This window comes from Myotis davidii, unplaced genomic scaffold, assembly GCF_000327345.1.
Source record: "Myotis davidii unplaced genomic scaffold, ASM32734v1 scaffold3, whole genome shotgun sequence".
Classification (NCBI taxonomy): Eukaryota; Metazoa; Chordata; class Mammalia; order Chiroptera; family Vespertilionidae; genus Myotis; species Myotis davidii.
In genome coordinates this window covers 139,766-154,674 of record NW_006295062.1, presented here as the reverse complement: position 1 = coordinate 154,674, position 14,909 = coordinate 139,766, and the positions used below count along the sequence as shown (strand labels likewise).

The 14,909-nt window shown below is 42.6% G+C and overlaps 1 protein-coding gene across 1 annotated transcript in view; it reads left to right on the top strand.

Annotated features, from left to right (window-relative positions):
- Positions 1-14,909, top strand: part of CCDC93 (coiled-coil domain containing 93) — a 72,311-nt gene that overhangs the window by 15,272 nt on the left and 42,130 nt on the right. The window contains exons 6-9 of the mRNA XM_015567769.1: positions 2,786-2,886; positions 11,907-11,943; positions 14,396-14,488; positions 14,779-14,829. Of these exons, the coding sequence (XP_015423255.1) occupies positions 2,786-2,886; positions 11,907-11,943; positions 14,396-14,488; positions 14,779-14,829 (282 nt within the window). The remainder of the gene's footprint in view (positions 1-2,785; positions 2,887-11,906; positions 11,944-14,395; positions 14,489-14,778; positions 14,830-14,909) is intronic.

The window sequence follows — 14,909 nt, the reverse complement described above, 5'->3', positions numbered from 1 at the left end:
GGGGTCCCAGACTGTGAGAGGGCACAGGCCAGGCTGAGGGACCCCCCCCCCTTCCCCTGAGTGCACAAATTTTTGTGCACCGGGCCTCTAGTATTAAAATAATATCAGCCCTTTTTATTAATCATATCCATTTATATGTATCTTAGCCCTTACTGTATGCCAGGTATTGTTGAATAATTAACCCTCACAGCCACTCTGCTTATACCTATTTTATAGATGGGAAGCCACAGAGGTTAAAGTAACTTGCCCCAAGTCAGACAGGTAGTAAATTATGGAGCCAGGACTGAGCTCCATCAGCCTGACTCCATGTCTTCATTTAGTAAGACTAATTGAGGACTCACTGCAAACCACACTGCTCTCTAGGAGCTGAGGTGAAAATGACATTTCAGTTGTCAGGGATTCCACAGATCAGGGGCTCATCGAGTAAAAAGATAGGACCATGAGGTGGCCATAGCCCACGCAGGTATTGAATGCCTGGCACATACCTAGCATTCAATAGCCATTACTGTTGCTACTCATGTTAATGGCAGAAGATAAGTTGATTTTGCATGCCTTTGTAAGAGCACAACTGTGTAAAGCCTGGGTGTGTTGTTGTTTTTTATTAATCTCACTTTATATTATTGATGGGATTATGTTAACCAAGTCAGTATCTTATTTGTTTTTTTGTTTGTTTGTTTGTTTGTTAGTTAATCCTCACTCAAGAATATTTTTCCATTGATTTTTAGAGAGTGGATGGGAGGGGTAGTGACAGAGAGAAACATAAATGTGAGAGAGACACATTGATTGGTTGCCTCCCACATGTGCCCCGACCAGGGCCAGGGTTGGAGGCTGCAGACAAGGTTTGTGCTCTTAACCACAAACGAACCCGGGGCCCTTCAATCCTTGAACCAGCACTCTATCCACGGAGCCAAACAAGCTAGGGCCCAAGTCAGTATCTTTACAGGATTAAAATAACATAAAGATTGAGAGACGGAGAGTCTCCTTCAAGACCTATTAATCCAGTCCTCAGTTTATAGATGAGGAAACAGACCCATTGAGGGAACCTTCCCAAGGTCATGCAGCTAGTTAGTACGAGACAGGACTGGACATCAGCGTTCCTCATTCCTGTTGCTTTACAGGGTGACTTGGCAATAGTTTTTGGTTGGTCTGGAACCTCTCCTTTTAGGTCAGTTTTACTATTATTATTAGGTCCAAGTCATTGTCATGATTCATATGCAGTCTCATATTATATAGGGAGTCTCATGAGAGGGCTCAGCTGAAATGGCAGGTGGGTGACTAGAATGCCCATCAGAACCAAGTAAGTGTAATGAGAAAACCTTGGGGCCAGCAGAGTACCTAGAACCAGGCCCAGTATTCTCCTGGCAATCCTGAACATTATTGAATCTCTGCTTCTTCAAAAGTAAAGTGGAGAGACTAACATCTGCCTTGCCTCTATCTCAGGGTAATTATAATTTGCAGAATGTTTATGAGATGCTTTAAAGTAAAAGGAATAATTAAACAGAATCCAAAATTGTCATTGTTTGGAAGAATAAAAGGTCATAGTAGCTGTTGTTGATTCAGTATACTATTGTTTTGGAGTACATTTTTTTTCTTTTTTCGAAGAATTCAATTTCCTGTCTTGGTCATTGACGCTATCAATGGTAACTAAGGAAGAAAGCAGTTAAGCCCAATAATATAGTACTGCTCTAATAGTAGAGCTCAGTGGAAATTAAAGCATACACAGTAACTGATGTCATATGGGTTCATTATAGTTTTAATTTCCCCATAAATCTGTTTTATATTATTCATAGCTTCCTGTTCGTGTAGACACCAGTAGCAAACCAGAAAATATTTGTGGTAGCAAGCTATAAGAACAGCTCTCTAGCATCATCTCACACCCTATTCCATCCCTTTTCCACAAAACTGTTGAAATTATATAGTATATGTTACAGAAAGAATTTTTTTCTGTTTGAAATATTTCATAATAAAAACTAAAATAATATCAAGGAGGAAACAATTCTAATTAGAATAAAAATGTCACTATCTGGAGAAACCTGATGATGTCCAGGTAGAAAACAGATGTGGTGAACTCTCCTAGCGGAGAAGCAAGGTCCAGGGACACACAACTAGAATACATTGCTTGTACAAACAACTATCTACCTGGACCCAGAGGCCTGAGCAAATATTGCTAAGGTATTATTTGACTGCCAGCTTGTCAGTCAAGAGCATTCATTTAGGGTAGAATGACAACACAGGTCATCTGGGGGTGAAGACCTACATTAATGGAGTACATACATGCCATATACTTGTTTAGAAGGTAGGTAGGGGTGTGTGTGTGTTTCAAATCAGGGGAAGGATGGAATTAAATTGATGATGATGGGATTCTTAATTTTCCATTCAGAAAAAAATAGCTAGATCCCTACCTTTCACTATGCCTACTCCCACTCAAAATATGAATAGATGAAAAGGCTAAATGTAGCCTGTAAAAGTAACAGACAACTTTTTTCCACAATCCCTGGATAGGAAGTAAGCTATAAAGTAATGATTTTGACTACATAAAAGATTAAAATGTCTTAGGGCAAAAAACACCAAGTTATAACAAAGTTGACAAGCAATAGATTGGGTGGAAATATTGGTTACCTATATAAAAGTTGAAGAAGCAGCGTCCTTGAAGGCAGCTCCCCTGAGTACCTGCTGTTGTGATGGGACAAGACTCATTCCCTGACTGGATGTTCACATTCAGCATCCAGTTCCGTGTGAGAGACTTCTCACACTCAGTGACTCCTCTGTCTCGTACACTTCTTAGGATGTTTACAAGCCCCGTCGGAAATACAAACGGCAACAAGGAGCAGAGGAGCTGCTCGATGAAGAATCTCGAATCCATGCTACACTTTTGGAATATGGCAGGTATGAACGGCACCCTGACCACAGTGCCTATTTTATAAAACCACTGAAAAGAAAAGCTATTTTTAATTTCTTCATTGGAATTAGCTTGGTTGGCTTTTACCTGATTGAATTTACTATTTTGGGCCTAAGTTTTCCAGCATCTGGAACTTTTCTCTCTGGTATTGAATTACCCAAGTTTCTGGGGGTTGCTTCCCTGGTGATGGTAGAGGCCTAATCTTTGAAACTCCTCTTTTGGAGTGTGTGTAACTGTGGACCCTACCTCCGCTCTCCTTGGGGGTTGGGAGTTTGAGGGATTTGTGGAGGCTGGGGGCAGTCTGCCCTTCAGATCTCTGCCATTTGATAAAATCTTCAGGTAAACTAAAGAGTTTTGAACAGTTTTACTTTAAGTGTTAGAATAATAATTTTGGTTTCCTTTGAAGAATTGTCCTGACTAGGAAAATAAAGAATTTAAAAGTAGTTTTGTCACTTTTTAAAAACATTCTAGTTATTTTAAAAAAAACAATTATTATTTTGTATCTTCAGTTTTTACTAATTACATATGCACATAAGGAAGTACTTCTCCCCATTGAATTTTTTGGTTGACACTGGGTATTATTAACCATCATTTATGTCCTGCATTTTCTACTTAGGGTAACTGACTCCTTGATGTGAGTATGTCTCCTTGGTTTCTTTCCTTTGTGCTGGGAGTGTTTGCTGTGTGCTGCTCTGCTGAGTAACCCAACCCACCGGGTGGCTGGAACTAACAGCACTGCCACTAGCATCTCCCTGAGTGAGCCTCTGATGGCTTCCTCTTCTAGGTCCTGGAGAGAACCAGAGGATACTAGGCTTAACTGGCTTAAGTATTCCATCTTTCAAATGGAATTGCTTTTGCTGTGTTTTTGATTTTGGGGGGATTGTGTGGGGTCAGGTCCTTCCTTCCTGAGAATGAAGCTAGTCTGTTTCATTCAAAGGAAGCTGTTAGTTCTGGCCCTAAGCCGGGTGTGATGGCTGCCTGCTCAGCTCACCAGTTGCTGCTGTGACTTGAACTCTTCTGAGAGGCATCATCAGACCAGCTACATAATTTGCATGGCCCAGTGTAAAATGAAAGTGCAGGGCCCCTTGTTAAGAATTATTAATAATGATTAATATTAAGAATTTTGAGATAGCAAAAAAACAAATGTGGGGCACTTCTGAGTTGTGCCCTTTGCGATTGGACAGGTTGCATGTCCTAGGCCAGGGGTGGGCAAACTTTTTGACTCGAGGGCCACAATGGGTTCTTAAAGTGGACCGGAGGGCCGGAACAAAAGCATGGATGGAGTGTTTGTCACTGTGAACTAATATAAATTCAAAGTAAACATCATTTCATAAAAGGGTACGGTCTTTTTTTTTTTTTTTTTTAGTTTTATTCATTTCAAACGGGCCGGATCCAGCCCGCGGGCCGTAGTTTGCCCACGGCTGCCCTAGGCACTATGATGGGTCTTTCCAGCCAAGCCCCAGCTGCACGTGGGCAGGTGAGGCTGCACTGCTCAGGGAGAGCCAGAGCTGGAGAAGCACCTGCTTGTGGCCTTATATTCCAGAGCCAAGGAGTACTTAGGACAGTGGTCCTCAACCTTCTGGCCCTTTAAATACAGTTTCTAATGTTGTGACCCAACCATAAAATTATTTTCGTTGCTACTTCACAACAGTAATGTTGCTACTGTTATGAATCGTAATGTATGCAGGATGTCTTAGGCTACCCCTGTGAAAGGGTCCTTCGACTGCCAAAGGGGTCGCGACCCACAGGTTGAGAACCACTGACTTAGGGGAATGTTGTGACTTTTGTTAGTTTGTATTGTTCATACTTCAATTGGCCCATTATCATGGAAACGCCAACATTCTTTGGGCTGAAAAGGAGTGAGAGATTCAGTGAATTGTCCACCTCATGGAGACCATGCTGACAACTTTTAATATTCTATTTTGTTTTGAAACTCTCAGTTTCACATTGGATCTTTTGCATATGTCATAGAAGATAGTTGTTATCCTGGGTAAATTTAGGACATTCCTGTTCATTCTCAGGAGTGTTTGGGCTAGTGTGAGGCAGAGTCTAGCTTGTCTTTAGGGAAGGAAGCAAGGTTTTTTTTGTGACTCCTTGCAAATTTGAAGTGTAAGAAAGAACAGTATCTCAATACCAATCTTATTTCCTGTTGGTAGGGTCATGCCTTCTAAGCCTAGGTAGGTAGGATGGAGGGGTTGTTGGTTTTGTGTTTTGTTTTGTTTTTTAAATATATTTTATTGATTTTTTACAGAGAGGAAGGGAGAGAGACAGAGAGTTAGAAACATCGATGAGAGAGAAACATCGATCAGTTGCCTCCTGCACATCTCCTACTGGGGATGTGCCCGAAACCCAGGTACATGCCCTTGACCGGAATCGAACCTGGGACCCTTCAGTCCGCAGGCCAACGCTCTATCCACTGAGCCAAACCGGTTTCGGCGGTTTTGTTTTTTAGGAGAGGGATTATTTTGCTTTCTTTATAGCTTTGCTGGTAAGGAATGGTGAGTTTTTGAGAGATGGGGAAGAAAAATACTGATTACATTTTTATAATTTATTTAGTTTATGATCCTTTCTGAGAACGATAAAAACAGCATTCAGAAAGTTTAAAAAATAATGCTCCCAAGGTCAACTATTAACTATTAAAAGTCTCAAACTAGGACTTGCAATCAGGTTTCTTGGAGTCCAAAAACATGTCATTATCATTATCTACAATATTATTGTTTGAACCTCCAATGAGAGTTTGGCTCTTAGTTTTAGAAGGACCGGCCCAGTCTTTGTTTTTTGGTCTGAGACTAAACAAGAAGATAGTGATAATTAAGCTGACAGAGCAAACTGGATAAAACTTAAAGACCCAACAAGTGTGCGTTTTATTCCCCATTCTGGAGAAGTCCCCTTCCCTCCTTTCTCGCTATGAGTCTCTTTCCTCACAGTTCTATTCAGTACTTCCCACTGCATGGGGATCTTTACCACTAAATGAGGGTTACATAATTATATGAAGAGCTTTCAACAGTTTGTCCTCTGTAGCAAACAGTAGATGTTAACTATTAGGCCCCAGCAATAGCAGTAGCAGCAGCAGTTTTCAGTTCTAAAATTCCCTTAAATATGATCTTAGATTCAAATGAAGATTCCTAAGCCTCCCTTTCAGTTATCTTTGTCTCTGTATACTCATTACTCCTAGGACTAGGCCTCCCTCTAGCCCAGTGGTTCTTAATCTGTGGGTCCCGACCCCTTTGGGGGTCGAATGACCCGTTCACAGGGGTTGCCTAAGACCATCGGACAACACATATATAATTACATATTTTTGTGATTAATCACTATGCTTTAATTATGTTCAATTTGTAACAATGAAAATACATCCTGCATATCAGATGTTTACATTATGATTCATAACAGTAGCAAAATTACAGTTATGAAGTAGCAACGCAAATAATTTTTATGGTTGGGGGTCACCACAACATGAGGAACTGTATTAAAGGGTCGTGGTATTAGGAAGGTTGAGAACCACTGCTCTAGCCCTATTATGGGAAGTCTTAACAGTCTTCCTTCCCTGTCCCATTCAAGCAGGCTGGCCCTTGCTGATTCTGAGACTCATGCTCCATCCTGCCTCTCCCCTCACTGTTGTGCACCCCTAATTACTCATTCCCACCTAGAAATACAAATGCCTCATCTTTTATTAGTATTCTTGTCACTCATCAGCCTAGGCCCGTGGTTGGCAAACTGCAGCTCTTTGGCTCCTTGAGTGTGGCTCTTCCACAAGATACCACATGCAGGCGCACACTTACAGTGCAAATGAAACTTCATGGCCCATGGGCAGAAGTCGGTATTTTGTGGAAGAGCCACACTCAAGGGGCCAAAGAGCCGCAGTTTGCCGACCATTGGCCTAGGCCCACAGCGCACCTGGCTTTGAGGTCAGCATTCCAGCTTCTTCCTCCCCGTTTTTGACTTTCATTGCTCAAACAAGTCTGGACTTTGAGCCTGGTCAGTCATACTGAAGGCCTTAAGGATTGTGTGTCTATTAAAAACATGTTTGGCTATATTTGTTTAAATGTTATGGTGTTGGAAAAACAAGATTCATAGTTTTCATTTTAGATGTAAACAGAATTGCAACTGTATAATATTTTTATTTTATTATGGTCCCAATCAACTTTTATTTATTTTTTTTTTAAAAACACCTAGTCTCATTCATTTTATTTTATTTTTTATATTTTTATTGATTTTAGAGAGGAAGGGAGAGAGAGAGGGAGAGGGAGATAGAAACATCAATGATGAGAGAGAATCAAGGATCGGCTGCCTCCTGCACGCCCCCTACTGGGGATGGAGCCAGAAGCCCCAGCATGTGCCCTTGACCGGAATCGAACCCAGGACTCTTCAGTCCGCAGGCCGACGCTCTATCCACTGAGCCAAACCAGCCAGGCCCCCCAATCAACTTTTAAAAGCTAGCTTAAATACTTAACCATAATACAAAACTGCTACTGTGGGGAAATGCATTTTATATGCAGTATATTGACTTGCAAGTGCAATTTTGAAGCCCAATCTCTAGGATACTGGAGTTAGCCTATTCCACACTATTTGAGGCTTAATTTTGAGTTGCCTTGAAGTCGTTCTGTACTTAGTGTGTCCCATATGATAGTGAGGCCTATTTATGTTCATGGAAGTTATATAGTAAATGCTTTTTGAATGAACGAAGAAGAGTTCACAGTCCTTAGTATTTAAGGCTTTCTTATGCCTCTGTTTTGTTCAAATTCCAGATAGATTGATATGTCTTAATTTGTCCTGGGGCAATTGTTCTTGAAGGTTAGTTTGTTTTCTAGAACTGTGGCATTCAGTTAAGGTAGCCACTAGCCACATGTGGGTATTGAGCACTTGAAATGTAATTAGTGTGGCTTCCGAACAGAATTTTCATTTTAAATTTTAAAATCCATGCTTGACTTAGTTATTAGAATATGTTTCATTATTGTCAGAGTATATGAATCTACTAATTTAAAGTTATATATGTGGGTCTCATTATATTTCTTTTGGAGTATGCTACTAGTATTCTAGAAGATGTACATCCTTGATATTAAAGACAACTACTAGGTTTAGGTAAGAGGGCTGGAGCTCTGTTGATGCTGACATTGTAGGACATCAGCAAAGTTGATAAGTCAGAGCTAGCCAAGGGGAAGGCAGGAGCAGATTGGGCATATGGGACTGCAACTCAGTTGGCTCTAGAGAGGAAAGGGTAGGCCTGACTGGGCAAGAGGAAAGAGGGGTTGTAGTATAGAGCAGCACACCTAGGGAGAGGATAAAGAGAAGTAAATGCTTCTGTTTAGAAGTAAATTGAAATTCCCCCTGCTCTTTGTGAGGGATGATGGGCCACAAAGGGAATATCATGTTCTGGTGAAGTTTAAACACCATTGAAAGAGTAGTTAGTGCATACAATGAGGCATGCATTAATAGGCAACTGAAGGCAGCTAGCTCTTTAATGGAAGCATTGCCATAATGTCACATGGAGAAGGAAGCTTTTAGAAAAATCATCTGGACTCTTCATTCAGCAAACATTTATTGAGTACCTACTATGTGTCAGGCATTTTAGTAGGTGCTGGGGATACAAAAGTGAATGAAGCTGTACATGAATATTCATAATAGCACTATTCACAGTTGTCAAAACAAAACAACACAGATATCCATCAGCTGGTGAATGAGTAAACAAAATGTGGTTTATCCATAATGGGCTATTATACTATCTAATAATAGAGAAACATGGTAATTAACCGTAACTTCACTACCCTTCCCATTGGCTAATCAGCAGGATATGCAAATTAACTGCCAACCAAGATGGCAGCCGGCAGCCACGCACCTGAAGCAAACATGAGGCTTGCTTGCTCCAGTGATGAGGGAAGCCAAAGTTCCCTGCCTGCCGCAGCTCGGCTCTGAGCTCCGGATGCAACAATGTTGCAATTATAGAAGCTAAACAAACCCCAGGTACCTGCTTTCAGCCAGCGCAGCCTCAGAGCTTAGAGCAGCCAGTGATGGCAACAGAGTTTCAATTATAGAAGCTAAACAAACCCAGATACCTGCTTTCAGCCGGCAACGGCCTCAGAGCTGGAGCCGGCTCTCAGCTCCAGTGACAGCTATAGAAGGTAAATAAATCCCAGAATAAAAAAAAAAGGAGAGGCTGGGAGCTTCAGTAGCCTGCCAGCCTGAAAATGGCCCTCAGCCCCTCACCCAGACCGGCCAGGCACCAAAAAAAGGCTGGGAGCGTCAGTCACCCACCAGCCTGAAAATGGCCCTCAGCCCCTCACCCAGACTGGCCAGGCACCCCAGTAGGGACCCACACCCTCAAGGGGATGTGACCAGCTGCAAACAGTCATCAACCTGTCATCAGGTTGGCCAGGCACCCCAGTGGGGGCCCCCAACCTGAAGGGGATGTAACCAGCTGCAAACAGCCCTCAGCCCCTCATCCAGGCTGGCCAGGCACTCCAGTGGGGACCTCCACCCTGAAGGGGATGTGACCAGCTGCAAACAGACATCAGCCCCTCACCCAAGCTGGCCAGGCACCTCAGTGGGGACCCCCACCCTGAAGGGGGTGTGACCAGCTGCAAACAGCCATCAGCCCATCATCCAGGTTGGCCAGGCACCCAAGCAGGACCCCCACCCTGATCCAATCACCCTTCAGGGCAAACCAGCCGGCCCCCACCCGTGCACCACGTCTCTATCCTAATAAAAACCCCCTACCCCTGAGTACACAAATTTTTGTGCACCAGGCCTCTAGTCCTATACAAATCAACCAAACAGCCGAATGACTGGTTTGCTATGGCACACACTGACCACCAGGGGGCAGACACTCAATGCAGGAACTGCCCCAGGTCAGAGCCGGTGAGCAGGTGGCGCCAGGCCATAAGCCAAGGCAGGTGCCAGCAGGACCCCATCCCTTCTTCCCCCCCGCCATATTTTTGTGCACCAGGCCTCTAGTCCTATACAAATCAACCAAACAGCCGAATGACTGGTTTGCTATGGCACACACTGACCACCAGGGGGCAGACACTCAATGCAGGAACTGCCCCAGGTCAGAGCCGGTGAGCAGGTGGCGCCAGGCCATAAGCCAAGGCAGGTGCCAGCAGGACCCCATCCCTTCTTCCCCCCCGCCATCGCCCCACAGATTGGCTTTGATCACCGGCCAGGCCTAGGAACCCTATCCTATATATTGGGATTGATTACTGGGATCCATGGGCTTAAAACACAGAATCTTGGCTGAGCCAGGGTCATTTCCCAAGCATCACATTGGAACTGGGCCTCTAAGGATGCTGGTGTGTACTTTATGAATTAGAAGCTGTCTCGCGGCCTGAGGAATTGGGAAGCTGGTGCTGCAGCTGCTGAAAAAAATATCACACCACTTCTGCCAAAATCATGAAGCCACTGTGACAGCTGCTGGCCCCCAAACCAAGTTGCTTCTGTGATCCACACCACACAGTGAATCTTTTATGACCTTTCTCTCACCTCATATAACTGTTACACATTCAAAACTCCAGCAAATGCACCTGATTGGTAGAGCCTAACCAGCATTCTGCATGCTAGGTTTAGGGAGTATGGAACATAGAGTTTTTTGTTTTCCAGCCTCCCCACTATAGAAAGATGCAATAGATATTGACTAAGCCAATTCACAGAATCTGCCATGAAGTCCTTTAAAGAATATGGTAGCTAATCCACCTTTAACCTCGCTGCACTTTGGGTCTATAGATGTATGCCTAATGGATGGGAATGTTGTGCCCAGCAGTGACTTTGTGGTTTCTCCAATAGTATGACAATCTTATTGTATGGTCATGTGATACTTTGGCTTTCACTGTTTTCTTGCACTTGTTTTAGTTTATTCAACATACATTGGAAATACCAAATGTACTAGTAAAAGTAGCATCAATGCCCTCCAGGAGAAGGATGCAGACATGCAAATATCCAGGAAGTGGGGGAACATGTGCAGATCCAAGGCAGAGAGTCTGTGCATAAGGATGCTTGGAGAAGCAGTGGCTTTAGAGCTGAGGTGTGGGGAGTGAATAGGAAAGTGGGAGAGAAGAGGACAGCACAGTGTGTGTAAAGTTCTCTGTTCAGGCAGTGGATGTACAAGAGCACATAAGGTGATCTGCAGAAGATGAGGTGAAATGGTTGTTAGGCAGGGCCATAGAACGGAAGCCCTAATGAGAGTGCCCAAGAGGTCCAGTTTGTCCTGAGGGACAGTGGGCAGTTGGATAAGAATGGGGAGGAGTGGGAGTAGAGTGAGGCTGGAGGCCAGAGAGCGGGTAAGAGGCCAGCACAGTGATCTATTAAATAAGGCCTGGCATGAGCGAGAGCAGAGTAGGAGCCCTTAATTTGTGTTGGTTTTTTTTAATGATTGCTTGTCATTTTTATGTCCTTAAAAACTATTTACAGGTAAGTAAGGTTGGGTATTTTTCATCATGCATTTTTATTTTATGTTGAACGGTTTTGCATTGTTATACTTGCTATAAAGAAAACATAGATATTAATTAGAGCCAGAAAATAAACTAATTTAAATTAAAGTGCATTTGTGAATGTCTTTGAATTTAAAGTTGAGTGATGTGAACACAATATTACTGGAAAAATGCTTCTGTATGCTTGAGAGAGAAAAATGGGCTGGACTGGAGATTGTGCAAGTCGCCTTTAGAGAGCGTGTTTAGCCTGAGCAATACATCCACATTTGTTTATACAGATATTTTCAAGACATTTAGCTTAAATTGTAAGTCTGAAATAGTTTCTTCTTCAAAGAGTAAAGAGAATGCTTTTAAAGGGAATGTCGCACTCTGTACTGAGTTCCCATTTAAGCATTTATATGGCAGATAGGGTGGCTGGCTCTTTATTCAAAAACAGTGGAATATATTGTGGTTTGGGCACTTAAAATATTTTCTCCTGACACCAAATAGCCTAAATTAGCTTTTTATATAAAAATTCAACTAAACTGCATTTGACAGACTTAATGTGATTTTTGAATAGTAATTGAACTCCCCTTTTTTGTGGCCTGCAGGAGATATGGATTTAGCCGCCAGAGCAAAACAGAGAAGGTAAGAAAAGCATAGATAATGGGAGAGAAAATTTGAGAGATGGAAATGACCCTCCCTTTTGCCTCTGTCTGATACTGACAGACTGCCCAGCATGGGTGAGAAGGCAGGGCTGCTGCCAACCAGGCTCTGTTCCTTGGGCAACCCCAGGGCTGCAAGGATGTGCCTCCCAGGCCAGGGACCTGAAGCAATGGCCTCATCTGGGGCTAGAAATGGAGGGTAATTGAAAGTCATGGCCCCTGGGTCAATCCTGTGGGCTCTAATAATTCTAAAAGTGTGAACGTGAAGTCTACTACCAGTGACCTGAGCATTCCTCATCCAGGGAGAGTGACCCTGGACAGGTGGAAGCAGGATGCTGGCAGTGAGATAGAACGTAACCATAAATTACAGGCCTGCCTGTGTTAAGGTAACTAGGTAGGAAAATCAGGTAAGTCAAGATGGGTTTTTCTAACTTCACAAAGCAGTCGTAAAAATTTTTCATCATTTATGTATTTATTAACACTCCTTAATGCCAGCAGTAGGGCATGCATATAAGTCTTACAGTGCCAGACCTTTACTGTGCTCCAGGCCCTTTGTTCAGAGTTACATATGTATTTTTTCACTTATTCCTCTGAACAACTCTGTGAGTAAAATACTTATTCCTGTTTTTTGGATCAGAAAGCTGAGGCCCAGAGAGGCTCAGTGACTTGTCCAAGATCACACAGCTCCTTAAGTACCATAATAAGAATCTGAATCCAGGTGTGTGTGACATCAAAGCCTGTGCTTTCAACCGCTGCCATTAAAAGAATAAAGTGCTAACTAAAGAAGTCAGTGGCCTCTTAAAAAGTAGAGTCCTGCTGCTTGAGGTCTATTAATAACCTTTTTCTCATTCTTCATCTGATCCCCAGATTTTCTTCAATGAAACACCTGTTATTATTCTCTGTCTAGCTTTCGCATCTCTCAGTTTTTCTTTTGGGAGGCCCTTCCTGACCGTAGCCTCCCTCTTATTACTGTGGTAATTGCTATCTCAGTCATGAAGAGCCCTGACAATGACTAGGAATACATGTTCTAAAGCCGGATTTGCTGCTAACTTCATCCCTTCTCCAATGTGACTTTGGACAATATGCTTAATTGTTGTGCCTCAATTCATAGCATCTATAAAATGGGGGCAGCACTGTTTTAAAGATTAAAATGTAAAGGATATAGAATGATCCAATACAGAGTAAACATCTAATTATTATTATTATTTCATTAGTAATCAGTCATGCACTGATTTTATCTTTTTTGGTTTTTTTGTTATTTATTTTTTCCACATTTGTGGTTTTCACTCAACTAAACATTTATTTCCTCCAAAACAAGGTATTTTCTGGATTTAAGTATGTCATGTGGCATCTGGTATATAAGAATTTGATGCATACATTTAATTTGATATGTAATTTAAATCTGAAAAGAATGTTTATGCATATGACTATATTCTGAAGTAATATCATTTGATTATGATTGGAAAAATCATAAAATGCCCATAAATGAGCATTCCCATCTGGCTTGTCTTTTCAGTCTTCATGTCAGATGACACATTTGAACTGGAAATCTTGTCCCCTGTAGATATATACCCAGCAGTTGGGAGCTCAAGGTGTTCCCCACAGTCAATTGTAGACTTGTTATAGAAAATCATCCTAGCATTGGGATGATCTGAGAAGGGTATGTGAGACCAGTCCTCCCTCTCAACCCTAGAAGACCCTGGTATCCAGAGAAGGTAAGCCTGAGGTCACCCTGCTGGTGGATGACAGACATGGAATTAAAACCAAGAACTCAAGACTTGGAGCCCATGTTTGAGGAACAGTAGTTAATCCAGGTATTTTGAGTGTGGTGTGGTCCATTTAAAGCCTGAGACCTGATACAGAATATGGAGCATGATCACCAGGTGAAGCAGGTTAGAATTTTATCCTTTAGGCCAGTGGTTTTCAAACTTTGTTGAGTTTCAGTTTCACAAAGCAGTACTTAACCTTCGATTACCTGCAAAGCACTCTGATCTCTTCTGTAAATTTTATTTAATCTGTTTAGATGTTTGTCATACCTAAATTATTTTCATGTCCCACTGATAGGTCTCAACTGGCAATTTGAAAAAAAAAAATACACTCCTTTAGGCAGCGATATGCTCTTGAAGGCATTAAAGTAGAGGAAAGACTCCATCAAATGTAAGGATAAGTCAGGCAAATGTGTACAGCCTGATAGGGATTAATCAGCAAGCCGTTCAGTAATGGGAACAGGCATTGGCCAGGGCCTGAAGCTGGACCTGCTTGCTCTGCAGTTGGAATGGAAGCCCAGGGGTCTGGATTTTCCATTCTTCTCAGGGACTTGGTCAGCTCGCCAGATCTGTGTGTTTTCTTTCAGACTCATGCCTCTTTGCAATGTTTTTTTCCTCTACTGAGTCTCCAACTCCGATGCTCAGCTGCTTTTGCATCTTCCTTTCCAGGCTGAGGACAAGAAAACGGCACTTCCCACAGGGCTCTCGGCTACAGAAAAAGCTGATGCCCATGAGGAGGATGAGCTTCGAGCTGCTGAAGAGGTATGTGGCCCATGTAGGTCCCCTGAGGTTTCTGTTTAAATCATTTGGGGAGAAACTTCACTTCCTTCCCAGCTTTCCGGAATGGCCAGGTGTTTCTCACAGTCAGCTGCTGTTAGGTGGCCTTTCATACCCTTTCCAGTTTCCTTTTATCACCTCTAATGAGGAAAACCATAAAAGGAGATCAATAAAACAACTCTTCGATTCCACCACAAAGACCTGTTTAGACATAATTGTGTAAGTCTTACATGGACAAATCTGCTCACTACTACTTCTCTCCATTCCTCTCTTAGCAGCGTATTCAGTCACTGATGACCAAGATGACTGCCATGGCAAATGAGGAGGTGAGGTGGGAGTGATCCTTGATGAGGATATGGTATGGAGATGGGGACTTGGAACCAACCTGCTTGGCTCTCTGGGGCCT